The sequence below is a fragment of the Cnephaeus nilssonii genome (assembly GCF_951640355.1).
Source record: "Cnephaeus nilssonii genome assembly, chromosome: 14".
NCBI lineage: Eukaryota > Metazoa > Chordata > Mammalia > Chiroptera > Vespertilionidae > Cnephaeus > Cnephaeus nilssonii.
Genome location: NC_137085.1, coordinates 26,509,781 through 26,524,691, shown reverse-complemented (window position 1 = coordinate 26,524,691; position 14,911 = coordinate 26,509,781). Strand labels below are relative to the sequence as shown.

The window sequence follows — 14,911 nt, the reverse complement described above, 5'->3', positions numbered from 1 at the left end:
GCTACACCCTCCCCTTCCTTCCATCCTCTCCCAGACCCCAGGTCCACTGTGGAGGCCTAGTGTCCAGCTCAAAACCTAGGGTAATTCGCTCAATCTAAGATGCCACTGAGCCTTCTGAAGGATGAACTGATGTGATGTCTGAGATTTACTTCAAGGCCATCAAAGGAGGAGTGGGTGGAGGTCTGGGTGAAACAGCACTGGCCTGTGGGAAAGGGAGCCAGCTCCTGCCTTCCACCCTCTGCTGCTTCCAGCCTGGGCCACGGCCACCCTGGGACCACATGATGAGCAGGGGGATGAAGGCCCACGCCAGGATGGCAGAGCAGAGGGCTAGGAGGGGCCTTCGGCTTTGTGATGACCTGAGAAGAATCCCCCCTGTAAGCCGCTGTGAGCTGGGCTTTCCTGTCACGCAGCAAACATCCTCACGTGATTCACCGCCTACGTCTTGATCTCCAGCCCTGACCTTTCTACTCCACACCTGAATACCCATCCCGCCTGAGCGTCCTGCACCAGGTGGATGTCCCAGAGGAGGAATCAGAGTTGGGCGATGGAACGTAGGAGGAAAACAGAACAGGATGGGTGGGGGCTTGGCAGGTTTGGGGCTGGGAGTGAGAAAGTTCCCTCCAGGTGGCCTCTCTCCATAAAACAGATGGTGCTGATGCAGGGGGTGAGGGGTGAGGCAGGAGAGGGAAGGGGTGAGGCAGGAGAGGCGGGAGAGTGGCGATGGGAGGCTTGAAATGGTTTTTCATTTACACCCCTCAAGGCAGTAGTGCTCCTCCCGTTCCAAAGCGGACAAGCCCGGGGTCAGAGAGGTGATCTCCTTGCCAAGGCCACACAGCTGAGCACTAGAGAGTGTGGCTCTCAGTTCACTGGACTCCAGGCCTGGCCTGTGCTCAGCGGGCAGCTGGGGCGAGATGATGGAGGCAGCTGTGCTGCGCGGTAGGGAAGGACGAGTGTGTGTGAAGAATCACCACCACCTCCATCCTCCCAAGCCCATCTTTCACCTTCCTGACCTCTATTTTGAAATTTTTTACTGGCAAATAGCAAGTGACACTAGATTTTCTTCTCTGCTCCCCAGAAAACCACCGTTTCTAATGTCACCACTGGAATAACAACTGTCTATCCTGTGGGCAGGGACCCCACAGTTCTAAAGGTCATCAGCTCACCAGCACTTCCTAGCAGTCCCAGTGAGGGGCTACTGGCCCACTGTACAGAGGGATAAATAGAGGCCTGAGAGATTCCTGACTTTTCCGAGACTCACCGGCTTGTAGGAAAAACTCTGCTGACCTGCGTAACTCCGGAGGCCCCTCCCTGCCTTGCTTACCTGGGACGCTGTCAGCGTCTTGCTGTAGTAATCAGCTGGCATGATGGTCTCCACGATGGCCACCAGGCACCAGAAGGCACTCTCCTCTTCACCCAGGACCAGCAGAGCGACAGCTGCCAGCCTGTGTGGGAGGGAAGGAGGCCAGGAGTGACAGAGGTGGCTCCCTGGCTCCCAGGAAGAAGTCCTGCCCCACCCCACTCCCTAGCCAGGCTGCTGTTTTTGGCACCTGGGGTGAGACAAACATGCTTTTGGGGAATAATACTACATCATCGGGGATTTCCAGAGCAAGGGGGATCAGCTTAGAGAAGGGGCTTTGAAGTCCCGTTGCCTGGGTGTGAATCCTGGTCCCGCTACTTTCTTGCTGGGTGACCCTAGGCAAGTTACTTCACTTCTCTGAGCCTCAGCAGCCTTCTAATAATCACAGGACTGTTAGGAGGATAAACACAATTAACACATGTTAAATGCCCAGCACAGTGCCTGACACGTGGTGAGTGCTTTATAAGTGTTAACTATCCTTATCTTTAAACAAACAAACAAACAAACAAACAAACAAAAAAAACAAAAGCAGCCCTAGCTGGTTTGGATCAGTGGATAGAGCGTTGGACTGTGGACTGAAGGGTCCCAGGTTCGATTCCAGCCAAGGGCACATGCCTGGGTTGTGGGCTCGATCCCCAGTTAGGGGTGGGCAGGAGGCAGCCAATCAATGATTCTCTCTCATCATTGATTTTTCCATCTCTCCCTCTCCCTTCCTCTCTGAAATCAATAAAAATATATTTACAAAACAAAAAAACACACATATTTTTATAGATTTCAGAAAGAAAGGGAGAGGGAGAGAGAGAAACATCAATGACGAGAGAGAATCATTGACTGGCTGTCTCCTGCATGCCCACACTGGGGATCAAGCCCACAACCCGGGCCCTGACCAGGAATTGAACCGTGACCTCTTGGTTCAAAGGTCGATGCTCAACCACTGAGCCATGCCAGCCGGGCTAGCTATCCTCATCTTAATATCCACAGGCTTTGAGACCTTTGCAAGTGTGCAAACCTCTCTGAGCCTTTCCCCTGTGCAGCGGGATTAGTACTTCCTGCCTCCCAGGGCCGAGAGGCATCTGGAGTGAGAAGATAGCCCTGACTCAGCATCCCTGCGTGGCTCGCTGTCTGGCGTGTAGCAGGTGCTCAGTACATGGAGATGGTTTTCTCCTTTGCTTCCCCTCCCCGCTAAAGTTATCACGGGGTTCTAATGGGATCCTGGGGAATGAAAAACCACAGTGCTGAGCAGGGAAGTCTGCCTGGAAAAAGGACTGTTTTCTCTACTTCTCCCATCTTTCCTGATGGGTCTTCCAGGGCCCATTCAAGAATACATTTTCCAAAATGTCCTTGTCTGTCAGGATGTTGGTCAACACAAGGTCACGTGTTCAGAGATGTTTAGGGCATGCTGCACACACTAGCTCAGTGGTCGGCAAACCACGGCTCACGAGCCACATGCGGCTCTTTGGCCCCCTGAGTGTGGCTCTTCCACAAAATACCACGTGTGGGTGCGCACGTACAGTGCGATTGAAACTTCGTGGCCCATGCGCTGAAGTCGGTTTTCGGCTCTCAAAAGAAATTTCAATCGTACTGTTGATATTTGGCTCTGTTGACTAATGAGTTTGCCGACCACTGGGCTAGCTCCCTTCTAGAGGCCTCTGAAATCCTGCAGTGAAGACACCTCACGTGACCTTCTGGCCACGGCTGTCCAGTGGGCAGGGGCCCCTTTTGACAGCGCACCCCATGAGCACCCTTGGCCGTGTTGGGAGGGCTCACACTCCAGATGGGCACACAGAGCACATTTCAGTGTCCAGACATTTATGCTTCTCTGGGCTTTTACTGGATTGGATTCAGGACCTCCAACCTCTTCTCAGGTTCATACTTTTTAAAGAAACAGGGTCAATTCTCAAAAGAAAAAAAAAATCCTTTTATCCCTCCCGTAGACTCAGGACTCTCTCTCCATTCTGGCTAAAATATTTGTACAAACCCTCATGAGTCTGAGCTGAGTGGATGAACAGTCACAGGTCTCCTGGGAAATAGAGAGCCCTGCCCTCTCAGAGCTGGGGAAGGGTGGTGGTGGGTTCAGAGGTCATTTAGTTCAGGGATAGCAAATGTACGATACCCTGGCCAGCACTCTCTTTGACTATGCTCAGGGCAGACATAACCAACTGGTCATGGCACTCTTCCCACTGAGTGTGGAGGCTGCCTCAGAACTCTCACAAGACAAGGCTCCAGGCAGCTACATCCTACCAGTCCAGATACATTCATTGCCGACACCGTAAGACTGAGGCCCAGAAAGCAAAAGTGACCTGCTCAGGGTCACACAGTCAGTTGGAAGCAGAGCAGAAAGAGAACCCAAGGGCTCCCCAAGTCCCTGCAGGTGTTCTCTCCACCTCACCCCATTCATTAGAGCCTGGATGTGCTCAGTCCTGGAGCTGGCTGCCAACATCGGCTTAGATTGCTTAAAGGTCAGTGATGATGCCAACTAGGACCTATGAACTGCTCAGGGCCGCAGCCAGACTCCAACCTAAGGCATTTACTAGTAGAGCCCAGTGGGGCTGCAAAGAAGGTAGTATGGTTATGTGGGGGCGGGGGGGGGGGGAGGTAGAGGTAGGAGGGGACACAATTTTAGAACTCTGATTATATTTTAAATGGAAATGGCTTTAAAATGTTTGCTCTAAATTAGCCCTAAATCATTGCCGTATCTATCACCCTTAAACAGGCAGGACTTACTGCATATATTAAGCAGTGTCTGTCCTCCACAGGATACATACAGTTCCCACGGTGGCCACTAGATGGCGGCACTCAACAAGTGAAAGGGTTTACTAGTGAGAGCCTTTGAAAGAATAAGCACCACCCTCTACATTAAAACAGGTTCCACTACAAATAACTTTCTATTTAAAGCAGTCATATGGATATGCTTCTAAATACCAATAATCATTTTTTTAAAAAGCATTCCGAGAAAGAAGAAAAGAAATACTGTGTGTGTGTCCCCCCTCTCTGGGCCTTAGTTGCTCCTGTGTCCCCCCCTCTTTCCACACAGGGAGAAGCGTCTTTCCTTGTGACTTACCTCTAGACCCCCTCCTGCTATAGGAGTTTGCCTGCCTCTTCAAGCACCAATGAGTGTTCTGGGTTTAACTCAGAATTCCCAGTAATTGTACATGTATATGCTCAATTTTACTCAATTTAGACTGGAAATAAAGTACTATCAAAAATATCTACCCTTGGGAACCAATTGCATGTGAGTAGGGACAGTCTGAATGTTTAATCTGTGTTGAGTAAATGTCACACACCACCTATCAGAAAAAAGAGCAGAATGGCTTATGTAAATTTTGCTTGTGTATGTATGTTTCAAGTGAGTCAAAACTTGCTTTGGGAAATATCTGAGATTGTGCAACTTCTCCTGAGATGACTGGGGGCATCCGTGAGAGTCCCCACAGTACTGAGGGGCAGCCCTACCGAGGTACCCACCTCTACCCCCGATCTTCTGCTTATTGGTTTAAGGAGAAACGAATCCAGGCTGGGCCCATCAGATTCCTTCCTTTGGGAATTTAGATCTGAGACAGGAGGGCATGGACAGAAGGGAAGACCCACTGAAGGGCTCTAGGCTCAGGGCCTGAGGTCTCCATTCTGACATCCTCCACAGGCCCCAAATGTCCACGGAATGATGGACAGAGAGGCTGGTCTACTGAGAGAAGGAAGCAGAAATGTGGAACAAGAAGCCACAGACCACGCAGCCCCACAGGGGGCTGCAGAGCGGTACTCTCTCAGCTGCACCATCGCAGGGACCTGGTCCCCATGGAATGCGGAGGGAAGATGCCCCCTGGGGTTGTGCAGTTGCCTGGGCTTCCAATGACCATGTGGTCTGTAGCTCTATTTTCTTTTCCTGGCTTGTGTGAGGTTCCCCTGTAACATTTACACATTCTCTTTTCCTGTGGCTCTGCTGAGTGGGTTTCGTTTGAAGCAAATGATCCCTGACCCAGTCAGTTCCACAGGCTGTGAGCTGGGTTGTGCATGACACAACTCCAGGGCACCGTTCATGCTTTCCCGGGGGGTGGCACTCCTGAGCACAAACCAAAGCAGAGAGCATGGCATGAGGAGCCCTGAGCTCTGGCCCTCTGTCCTGAACGTGTCCTTTTACCGCTTGTCCCCATCAGTACAGTGGGATCATATCAAGCCTCCTGGGCTCACCTCTCCGGGTTCTGGGAGGCTCTAAAGAGACAGGGGGCTGCTCTGAAGGACAAAGGCTGTGTCCTCACTGGGGCCTTGGTGCTCACCTGTTCAGGCCCTGGCAGTAGCCGATGGAGGGGTTCTGCCAGGAGAAGGCCAACAGCACCCGGCGGAGCTTGTCGGGGAAGCTGGAGGTGGGACAGGTGAAGTGCTTGTTGTTGGTGAAGGTACGGTTCAGGTCCAGCTCGATCTGGCGGGCAGCAGGGTGCTTGCAGGTCTGGCTCCGGCTCAGCAGCTCCTGGTAGCGGCCAGGGGCCTGCAGGTGCTGGACGCGGCGGTGGATCAGCCACCTCCAGACTCGAGGCCGGTGCTCTTGGGACACGCCCATCCGCAGCAGCTGCTTGAGCTCCACGGAGGGTGCAAGCTCACCCAGGGCAGCCCAGCGCTCTCGCAGGGGTCGCTCCATAGCCTCGTGGGCCAGCAGGTGGTGGGAGCGCACCTCCAGTGCCTGGATCTTGGCCAGCAGCTTCAGGTCTTCCACCTCGTAGTTGGGCACTGTCTGGAAGCCATACTCATCATACTCGCTGCCAGGAAAAGCCCATGTTAGCAACACCTTGCAGATCCCTTCCCCAGATAAGGGGCAACGGGGGAGGGGTACACCCTGGGCAAGGCTCCTGCCTGTGTTTGACTTCCGGTTAGCCATGCAGCTCTGACAGGTCACTCAGTTCTCTGTACAGTGGGCAGAGAAACGCCTGCTCTGCCTCATAAAGACCCACTGAGATCCTGTGCTACTAACTGCTGGGGGCCTACACTGTGCCTGGCACAGAGCAAGTGCTTGAAGAGACATTTACTCTCTGCAAATATAAAGGACCCTCTTATTACTTCATGTTGCCTTCAGCCCAAGGAGTCTTGCAATATGGAACCCCACTTCCACAGCCAGTAAGCCCCAAATGGATGGGGCACAGACAGCATCAACACTAACCAGAGGTGGGAGGGCTGGGGATCCATTCCAGACGGCTGTTCACTTATTCACCATTTGCCCCTGTGTGGGCTCTGCACATGCTATCTCATTGAACCCTAGTACTCTTGCAACCAGGGTCGTACACACATCTGTGGAGGCTACCCATGAGGCTCTGAGCAGTAAAGTGACTTGTTTAAGGTCACACAGTGAGAGACACACGTGTGGCTCCAAGACCAGGGCTCCCAGCCACAGTGCCATCTGTTACATTTAACTGTCCTTGTCCATTGGGCTCAGGGGAGACAGCTGGCTTATCTCTTCTCCTCCCCTTTCAGACAAACCTCTGGGGGGCATCCTGGGAAAAGTGGAAAAAAACACACGGAGCTCTGGAGGCCGACCCAGGTCAGCTGCATTAATGTGCTGTGTGGCCTTGGGCAAGGGGCTGCCTTCTCTGAGCCTGCGCTGCCTCAGCTGTAAAACAGGGCCCATCTCAACCACATGCTCATTTATCTGAAGATACGAGGAGGTCAGAATGGTGCAGGGCCACACACAGTCAGCAGGGCAGCTGGGACCCCCAGGCCAGGCCACCGCGGGGCTCACCTGATGGGGCTCAGCTCAACACTGTCAGCAGAGGCCTCGCTGGCTTCCCACTGCAGCGCCTCCTGGATGAGTTGCCTGAGCAGCTCCGCGCTCTCGCTGCCCTGGTTCCCCACGGCCTCCTGCAGCCTCCGCAGCCCTGCCAGGTACTTGCTCTCCACCTGGCAGTTCTTGGCTTGGAGGTAGGCACACTGTGGGAGGTGGGGTGGAGGTTGGGGCTGGTCAGGCCACTTGGTTGGGCTTGGCTTCCCCAAAGGCCTGAGGCCCGATGAGCTTTAGGCAGCACACCCTTCTCCCAGCTCTCATCTCCCCAACCCTCCCCTCCCCACCCCCAGCTCTCCGTATAGGGAAAGGAGATGGGCTCAGAATCCAAGGGTTTACAACACGCAGGAAGGGCTCCAGGACAGAGAGAACCGGCCCAGGGCTGGGGCTGGATTCAGCAGGAGGGGAGGGGTGGGCAGCGACAGCAGAGGCTCTTGTATGGCCTGCGGTCCTGTTCCGGTTCAGCTGCTGCTGGCTGGGTGGCCTATGGCAAGTTAACTTCTCTGTGCCTTCTCTTCCTCTGAGCAATGGGGATGACACAGATCTGCCTCAGGATTGCGGTGAGGCTTCGCGGGCACCTGGCCTAGAGCAGGCTGCCTGCACGGAGCTGTAGGTGTATCACTGAGCAGTGCCCGGGGGACAGACAGGGAGCTCTGGACACTGCTCTTGTGCCTTCTGCTGCCACCACATGGGCTCTTTCTGCCCCCCAACACACCACCTCTCTCCCACCTCATGGGACACACACTGCACACCCTTCCTTTGCTGCCTTTTCCTCTGTACCTTTGCGATCAGAAGTGGCAATCAGAGCACAGTTTGAGGGAGAGTAGACAGGTAATGAGGAGGGAGGGAGAGTAGACAGGTAAAGAGGAGGGAGGGAGAGTTGACAGGTAATGAGGAGGGAGGGAGAGTAGACAGGTAAAGAGGAGGGAGGGAGAGTTGACAGGTAATGAGGAGGGAGGGAGAGTAGACAGGTAATGAGGAGGGAGGGAGAGTAGACAGGTAATGAGGAGGGAGGGAGAGTAGACAGGTAATGAGGAGGGAGAGAGAGTAGACAGGTAAAGAAGAGGGAGGGAGAGTAGACAGGTAATGAGGAGGGAGGGGGAGTAGACAGGTAATGAGGAGGGAGGGAGAGTAGACAGGTAAAGAAGAGGGAGGGAGAGTAGACAGGTAATGAGGAGGGAGGGAGAGTAGACAGGTAATGAGGAAGGAGGGAGAGTAGACAGGTAATGAGGAGGGAGGGAGAGTAGACAGGTAAAGAGGAGAGAGGGGGAGTAGACAGGTAATGAGGAGAGAGGGAGAGTAGACAGGTAATGAGGAGGGAGGGAGAGCAGACAGGTGATGAGGAGGGAGGGAGAGTAGACAGGTAATGAGGAGGGAGGGAGAGTAGACAGGTAAAGAGGAGGGAGGGAGAGTAGACAGGTGATGAGGAGGGAGGGAGAATAGACAGGTAAAGAGGAGAGATGGGGAGTAGACAGGTAATAAGGAGGGAGGGAGAGTAGACAGGTAATGAGGAGGGAGGGAGAATAGACAGGTAATGAGGAGGGAGAGAGAGTAGACAGGTAAAGAGGAGAGAGGGGGAGTAGACAGGTAATGAGGAGGGAGGGAGAGTAGACAGGTAATGAGGAGGGAGGGAGAATAGACAGGTAAAGAGGAGAGAGGGGGAGTAGACAGGTAATGAGGAGGGAGGGAGAGTAGACAGGTAATGAGGAGGGAGGGAGAGTAGACAGGTAAAGAGGAGAGAGGGGGAGTAGACAGGTAATGAGGAGGGAGGGAGAGTAGACAGGTAATAAGGAGGGAGGGAGAGTAGACAGGTAATGAGGAGGGAGGGAGAGTAGACAGGTAATGAGGAGGGAGGGAGAGTAGACAGGTAAAGAGGAGAGAGGGGGAGTAGACAGGTAATGAGGAGGGAGGGAGAGTAGACAGGTAATGAGGAGGGAGGGAGAATAGACAGGTAATGAGGAGGGAGGGAGAGTAGACAGGTAATGAGGAGGGAGGGAGAGTAGACAGGTAAAGAGGAGGGAGGGAGAGTAGACAGGTGATGAGGAGGGAGGGAGAATAGACAGGTAAAGAGGAGAGATGGGGAGTAGACAGGTAATAAGGAGGGAGGGAGAGTAGACAGGTAATGAGGAGGGAGGGAGAATAGACAGGTAAAGAGGAGAGAGGGGGAGTAGACAGGTAAAGAGGAGAGAGGGGGAGTAGACAGGTAATGAGGAGGGAGGGAGAATAGACAGGTAATGAGGAGGGAGGGAGAATAGACAGGTAATGAGGAGGGAGGGAGAGTAGACAGGTAATGAGGAGGGAGGGAGAGTAGACAGGTAAAGAGGAGGGAGGGAGAGTAGACAGGTGATGAGGAGGGAGGGAGAATAGACAGGTAAAGAGGAGAGATGGGGAGTAGACAGGTAATAAGGAGGGAGGGAGAGTAGACAGGTAATGAGGAGGGAGGGAGAATAGACAGGTAAAGAGGAGAGAGGGGGAGTAGACAGGTAATGAGGAGGGAGGGAGAGTAGACAGGTAATGAGGAGGGAGGGAGAGTAGACAGGTAAAGAGGAGAGAGGGGGAGTAGACAGGTAATGAGGAGGGAGGGAGAGTAGACAGGTAATAAGGAGGGAGGGAGAGTAGACAGGTAATGAGGAGGGAGGGAGAGTAGACAGGTAATGAGGAGGGAGGGAGAGTAGACAGGTAAAGAGGAGAGAGGGGGAGTAGACAGGTAATGAGGAGGGAGGGAGAGTAGACAGGTAATGAGGAGGGAGGGAGAATAGACAGGTAAAGAGGAGAGAGGGGGAGTAGACAGGTAATGAGGAGGGAGGGAGAGTAGACAGGTAATGAGGAGGGAGGGAGAGTAGACAGGTAAAGAGGAGAGAGGGGGAGTAGACAGGTAATAAGGAGGGAGGGAGAGTAGACAGGTAATGAGGAGGGAGGGAGAGTAGACAGGTAATGAGGAGGGAGGGAGAATAGACAGGTAATGAGGAGGGAGGGAGAGTAGACAGGTAATGAGGAGGGAGGGAGAGTAGACAGGTAATGAGGAGGGAGGGAGAGTAGACAGGTAATGAGGAGGGAGGGAGAGTAGACAGGTAAAGAAGAGGGAGGGAGAGTAGACAGGTAAAGAGGAGAGAGGGGGAGTAGACAGGTAATAAGGAGGGAGGGAGAGTAGACAGGTAATGAGGAGGGAGGGAGAGTAGACAGGTAATGAGGAGGGAGGGAGAGTAGACAGGTAAAGAGGAGAGAGGGGGAGTAGACAGGTAATAAGGAGGGAGGGAGAGTAGACAGGTAATGAGGAGGGAGGGAGAGTAGACAGGTAATGAGGAGGGAGGGAGAGTAGACAGGTAATGAGGAGAGAGGGGGAGTAGACAGGTAATGAGGAGGGAGGGAGAATAGACAGGTAAAGAGGAGAGAGGGGGAGTAGACAGGTAATGAGGAGGGAGGGAGAGTAGACAGGTAATGAGGAGGGAGGGAGAGTAGACAGGTAATGAGGAGGGAGGGAGAATAGACAGGTAATGAGGAGGGAGGGAGAGTAGACAAGTAATGAGGAGAGAGGGAGACCCGTGAGATGGTGGAGAGTGAAAGGGTGGCGGGAAGAGAGAGGGCCAGAAGAGGGGTCCCACCTCTCACCTTCATCAGGAGGGTCCTCTCCTTCTCAGCCACCTTTCTCCAGATCTTTGTCACCTGGTGGATCTCGGAATTGAGGAAGCGGTTCTGGGTCTGGTACGCTTCCATGTCATCCTGAAGAAGAGGGCAAAGCAGCTAAGGACTTGCACTGTCAACATCTCCCTGGATCTCACCCTCAAATGAGCCGCCAACACTTCCTTTCTTTAGAAATTTCCAATAATGCAACAGAAAAGGAAATCTGAAATAAAACAAAAGGACTGATAGCCCCCTTCTCTAATCTTGAGCCTAGAATTAAATGGCAAAGAGAGCACTAAGCCTGGAGTTCAAGTCCTGACTCCGACTTCCTGGCTGGGAGACCTCACTGACTGCTGTTTCCTCATCGGCAAAAGGAACACATGCCAACCACCCACTGGGCAGCGGGGAGACTATGAGGTCACATGTGTTATAACTCTACAGGGACTGAAACACAACATTTTAACATAACCGTCCTGCAGGCCATACAAGAGCCTCTGCCCACCCCTCCCCTCTTTCTGCTGAATCCAGCCCCAGCCCTGGGCCGTTCTCTCTCCTGGAGCCCTTCCTGCCGCGTAGTAAACCCTTGGACTCGGAGCCCATCTCCTTTCCCTCTGTGAAGGGCTGGGGGGGGGGGGGGGGGGGGGGGGAGATGAGAGCTGGGAGAAGGGTAATGTTTGTTACTAAAATAAGCCTATTTTGTCGTATATTTGCAATTATACTGAACAGTTTTGGGTGAAGAATTTTTTTACTTAGTGTCACTTTGTAAGTACTTTTCTATGTTGCTACAGAAACTTCCCAGTGATCATTTTTAATGTCAGATGACTATTCTTTTGGGTGAATTTACCATAACTTAGTTACAATCCTTCTCCTGTTGTTTTTTGACTTGAGCCCGGGTATTGTTTTTGATTATGAACACGGCGGCGATGCACCTCTCTGAGCCAGGCTGTCCAGTGGGGAGAGCCAGACGCGGCTGCTGGGTGTGCAAGGAGGAGCTGGCCAGGCACTGAGAGGTTCAAGTGGGAGCCTGCACCCCAGGAAGGAGCAGCCGCAGCCATGGCTCTCAGCCTTTATTCTGCTTGGACGGACGTTGCAGGAGCAATGGACAACACACTCTCACGTGCAGCACACCCAGCCATTCCAGGGCATTTACGAGCTGACACTCAGCCCTTCTCTCCCTCCCAGGATCAGGCACTGGCTGTAGGTGAGGGAGAGACACTATTGCAGGGATGACCTTGGATAGGTCCTGACTTATCTGGAAACTGGGAACATCACACCGAGCCTGTGGCATTTCCTTACCAGGAAAGGTCAACTGTGCAGCTCCTAGGCCATCCTGACCCCTCCTGGGGGCTCTTCATTCTGCCAAGAACCCTCCCAGCCCAGAAGCTCAAATTTGTGTGCAGGGTCTGCCGCCTTCTGTCTAGTTACACAGTGGGAGGGCCACCTGTTCCCAGGGCTCCTGAGCGGGAAATACATGCCCTGGGCTGACTTCATCCGGTGTCCTGTGCTCACCACTCCGTTGGGGCGCTTTGTGCTGTCCCCAACCCCGGCCACCTCCCCCGCGCCCCCTTTCACTCTGCTCTCTCCTCCTGGCCAGGATCCAGGCAGTTCCCACTCCCCAGCCCGGACTTCCTCTTCCCAGCCAACCGTGTCCCTGTCCTAGATCACAATCTAGGCTCCTTCCCTTGGAACTGCTGCCGGGGGCACTGGCTGCTCTTCTGGGCAAGTGTCTGCCTGCTTCCCCTTATGACCCCAGGCGTATCCTTGTGTGGCAGGGACAGGGAGATTGGTGCAAACCTCCCTGTCTGCTGTCTGAGGACCACGCCCTGCTCCCAGGACAGTCTTACACTTTAGTGTCAAAAGAGTCAGAGACTCATGAACACAGGCTACGCAGGCTCCTCTCGCCATCACCTCCCCACCCCCACGCTGAGCACATTATCTCATATAATCCTCCCAGCAGCTCAGAAAATAGCACAGTCCTAGCCGGTTTGGCTCAGTGGATAGAGTGTTGGCTTGTGAACAAAAGGGTCCCGGGTTCAATTCCGGTCAAGGGTATGTACCTTGGTTGCAGGCTCCTCCCTTGCCCGGGCCCTGGTCAGAGCTTATGCAGGAGGCAACCAATCAATGTGTTTCTCTCACATTGATGTTCCTCTCTTTCTTTCCCTCTCTCTTCCACTCTCCTTAAAATCAATAGAAAAATGTCCTCGGGTGAGGATTAACAAAAAAACAAAAAAAAAAAGAAAGAAAATAGCACAGATGAGGCTCTGAAAGGAGGTGTTGGTTGCCTGAGGTCACAGAGTTGGTATAAGGCAGGTCTGTCTGATTCTAAAGCCAAGTCCTCACCACTGAAATCCACCTGGAAGTCAAAAGTCTAGTCCTACCCTTCAAGGTTGTCCTTGGTATTCTTCTGGTTGAATGCACGCAGGTTCGTCTGACCTCTCCTAACCGGTGGTATGATAACAATGTGTCAATGACGCAGGTGCTGCCCGAGTTCAGTGCTGCCTGGCGGTCAGGACATGGACTCCAGGGCCACACTGCCTCTATAAAAATCCTGCCTTCACTACTGAGCCTGGGACAAGTTACTCACCCTTTTGTTAATCTTCACCCGAGGATAATTTTTCCATTGCTTTTTAGAGAGAGTGAAAGGGAGGGAGGGAGAGACAGAGAGAGAGAAACACCGACGTGAGAGACACAGCAATTGGTTGCCTCCTGCATGCGCCCCGATTGGGGCCAGGGATCAAACCTGCAACCCAGGTATGTGCCCTTGACTGAGAATCAAACCTGAGACCCTTTGGTACAAGGATGGCATGGGGCAAGTGCCGTGCACGTGCCATCTCCCTCTTGAAGTTCTCACCTCTCTGAGGGCTACTTGTACCCACTGCACTCCCTCCACCTGCTGAGAGAAGATCTCTGGCTGCTGCTACTGTGGCTTCTTCCCAAGTGCCTGGGAAAATGAACAGGACTCCAGGCAAGAGAGAAGAACTGCCAGCCACCCAAGTTTCCACTATGTGCCAGGCCCATTCTCCCCACATTCATTATCGTACGTGATTTCATCCTGACCACAGCGCTGTGGGCTAAGTACTGAAGTACTAACATCTCCCTTTACAGATGAGGAAACACACACAGAGGTAAGTTCTCCTCAGTCATGCAGATGGTACGGAGGGAGGCAGGACAAACCCAGGTGTGCTCAGTCCACCGGAGGAACTGAAAATTACTGCCGGGTGAAAGGACACTGGAGTCTGCTGCTGGAGTGTGCTCTGCACCACCACCTGGTCCTGCCTCCTGTTCCCATCCCTCCTTCCTCAGCCCAGGCCAGGGACATGCTGCATCGGGTAGAGAGGGAGGGCAGGGTTGAGCACCCCTGGAACAGCTGTGGGTGTGGGGTGGAGAGGCACCTTCCCATTCAGCTCATCGCCCCTCCCTTGAGTGTTCTTCTTGGCTCAGAACTGCAGGAAGGAAACAGAGAGATCTCAGAGAGAAAAGCCACATGACAGTCACCAGTGAAGCAAAGGAGGAAAACACAAGTGGAGAAAGGGGACGGGGGACAGGCCGGAGGAAGGAGTCTGCCTGCCTGCCTCCACAGGGATCAGGAGCCTGGGAAATTTCTTTGGGGAATGCTGTGTGGACTAGCCCATGTGCTAGTGGGGAAGGCAGTGGACTGGGTGTGAGGAGACCTGGAGTCTAGCTGTGACTCTGCTGCTTGTGCTGTGTGACCCTGGACCAGTCCCTTCACCTCTCCAGGACTCGCTGTCTCTGCCAGAAAACGGGGGGGTGGTGGGGCGGGGGGGGGGGGAGTGTGTGTGAGGGGTGAAGGGGAGGAGAGGGGGAGGGGGAAGCAGACTAGATCTTTGAGTCTTTCCACTCTGATATTCAAGGTTGATGATTCTACTCTCAAACAGCTTCAACAATAAGGGGGCATTTTCTTAAAGTTGGCTGTTCTCAATCACAGGGCAAGCAGGAAAATGGCAAACAGCTACGAACTCTAGACATGCAAGTCTTCCTAGCACAAGATGCTGGGCCTCTGAGGATCAGCTACTAATACAAGTTTGGTTGATGTGAATCATAACCAGAGGCTCCTCATGCCTGGGCTCGCTGATAAATTCCTGCACATGCAGATTCAGAGGCACGCCCAGTCCCTAGGCGAGTCCCGGCTGCCAGTCAGCTCTCTGGGGCAGGTG

At 53.4% G+C, this 14,911-nt stretch overlaps 1 protein-coding gene across 4 annotated transcripts in view; it reads right to left on the bottom strand.

Annotated features, from left to right (window-relative positions):
- TBC1D2 (TBC1 domain family member 2) overlaps positions 1–14,911 on the bottom strand; it is a 47,079-nt gene that overhangs the window by 2,668 nt on the left and 29,500 nt on the right. For all 4 annotated transcript variants that reach the window (XM_079789980.1, XM_079789979.1, XM_079789977.1 and 1 more), the window contains 4 exons: positions 10,725–10,835; positions 7,077–7,264; positions 5,626–6,102; positions 1,322–1,442 (listed from right to left, as the gene is read on the bottom strand). In XM_079789980.1, coding sequence (XP_079646106.1) covers positions 1,322–1,442; positions 5,626–6,102; positions 7,077–7,264; positions 10,725–10,835 — 897 coding nt within the window. The remainder of the gene's footprint in view (positions 1–1,321; positions 1,443–5,625; positions 6,103–7,076; positions 7,265–10,724; positions 10,836–14,911) is intronic.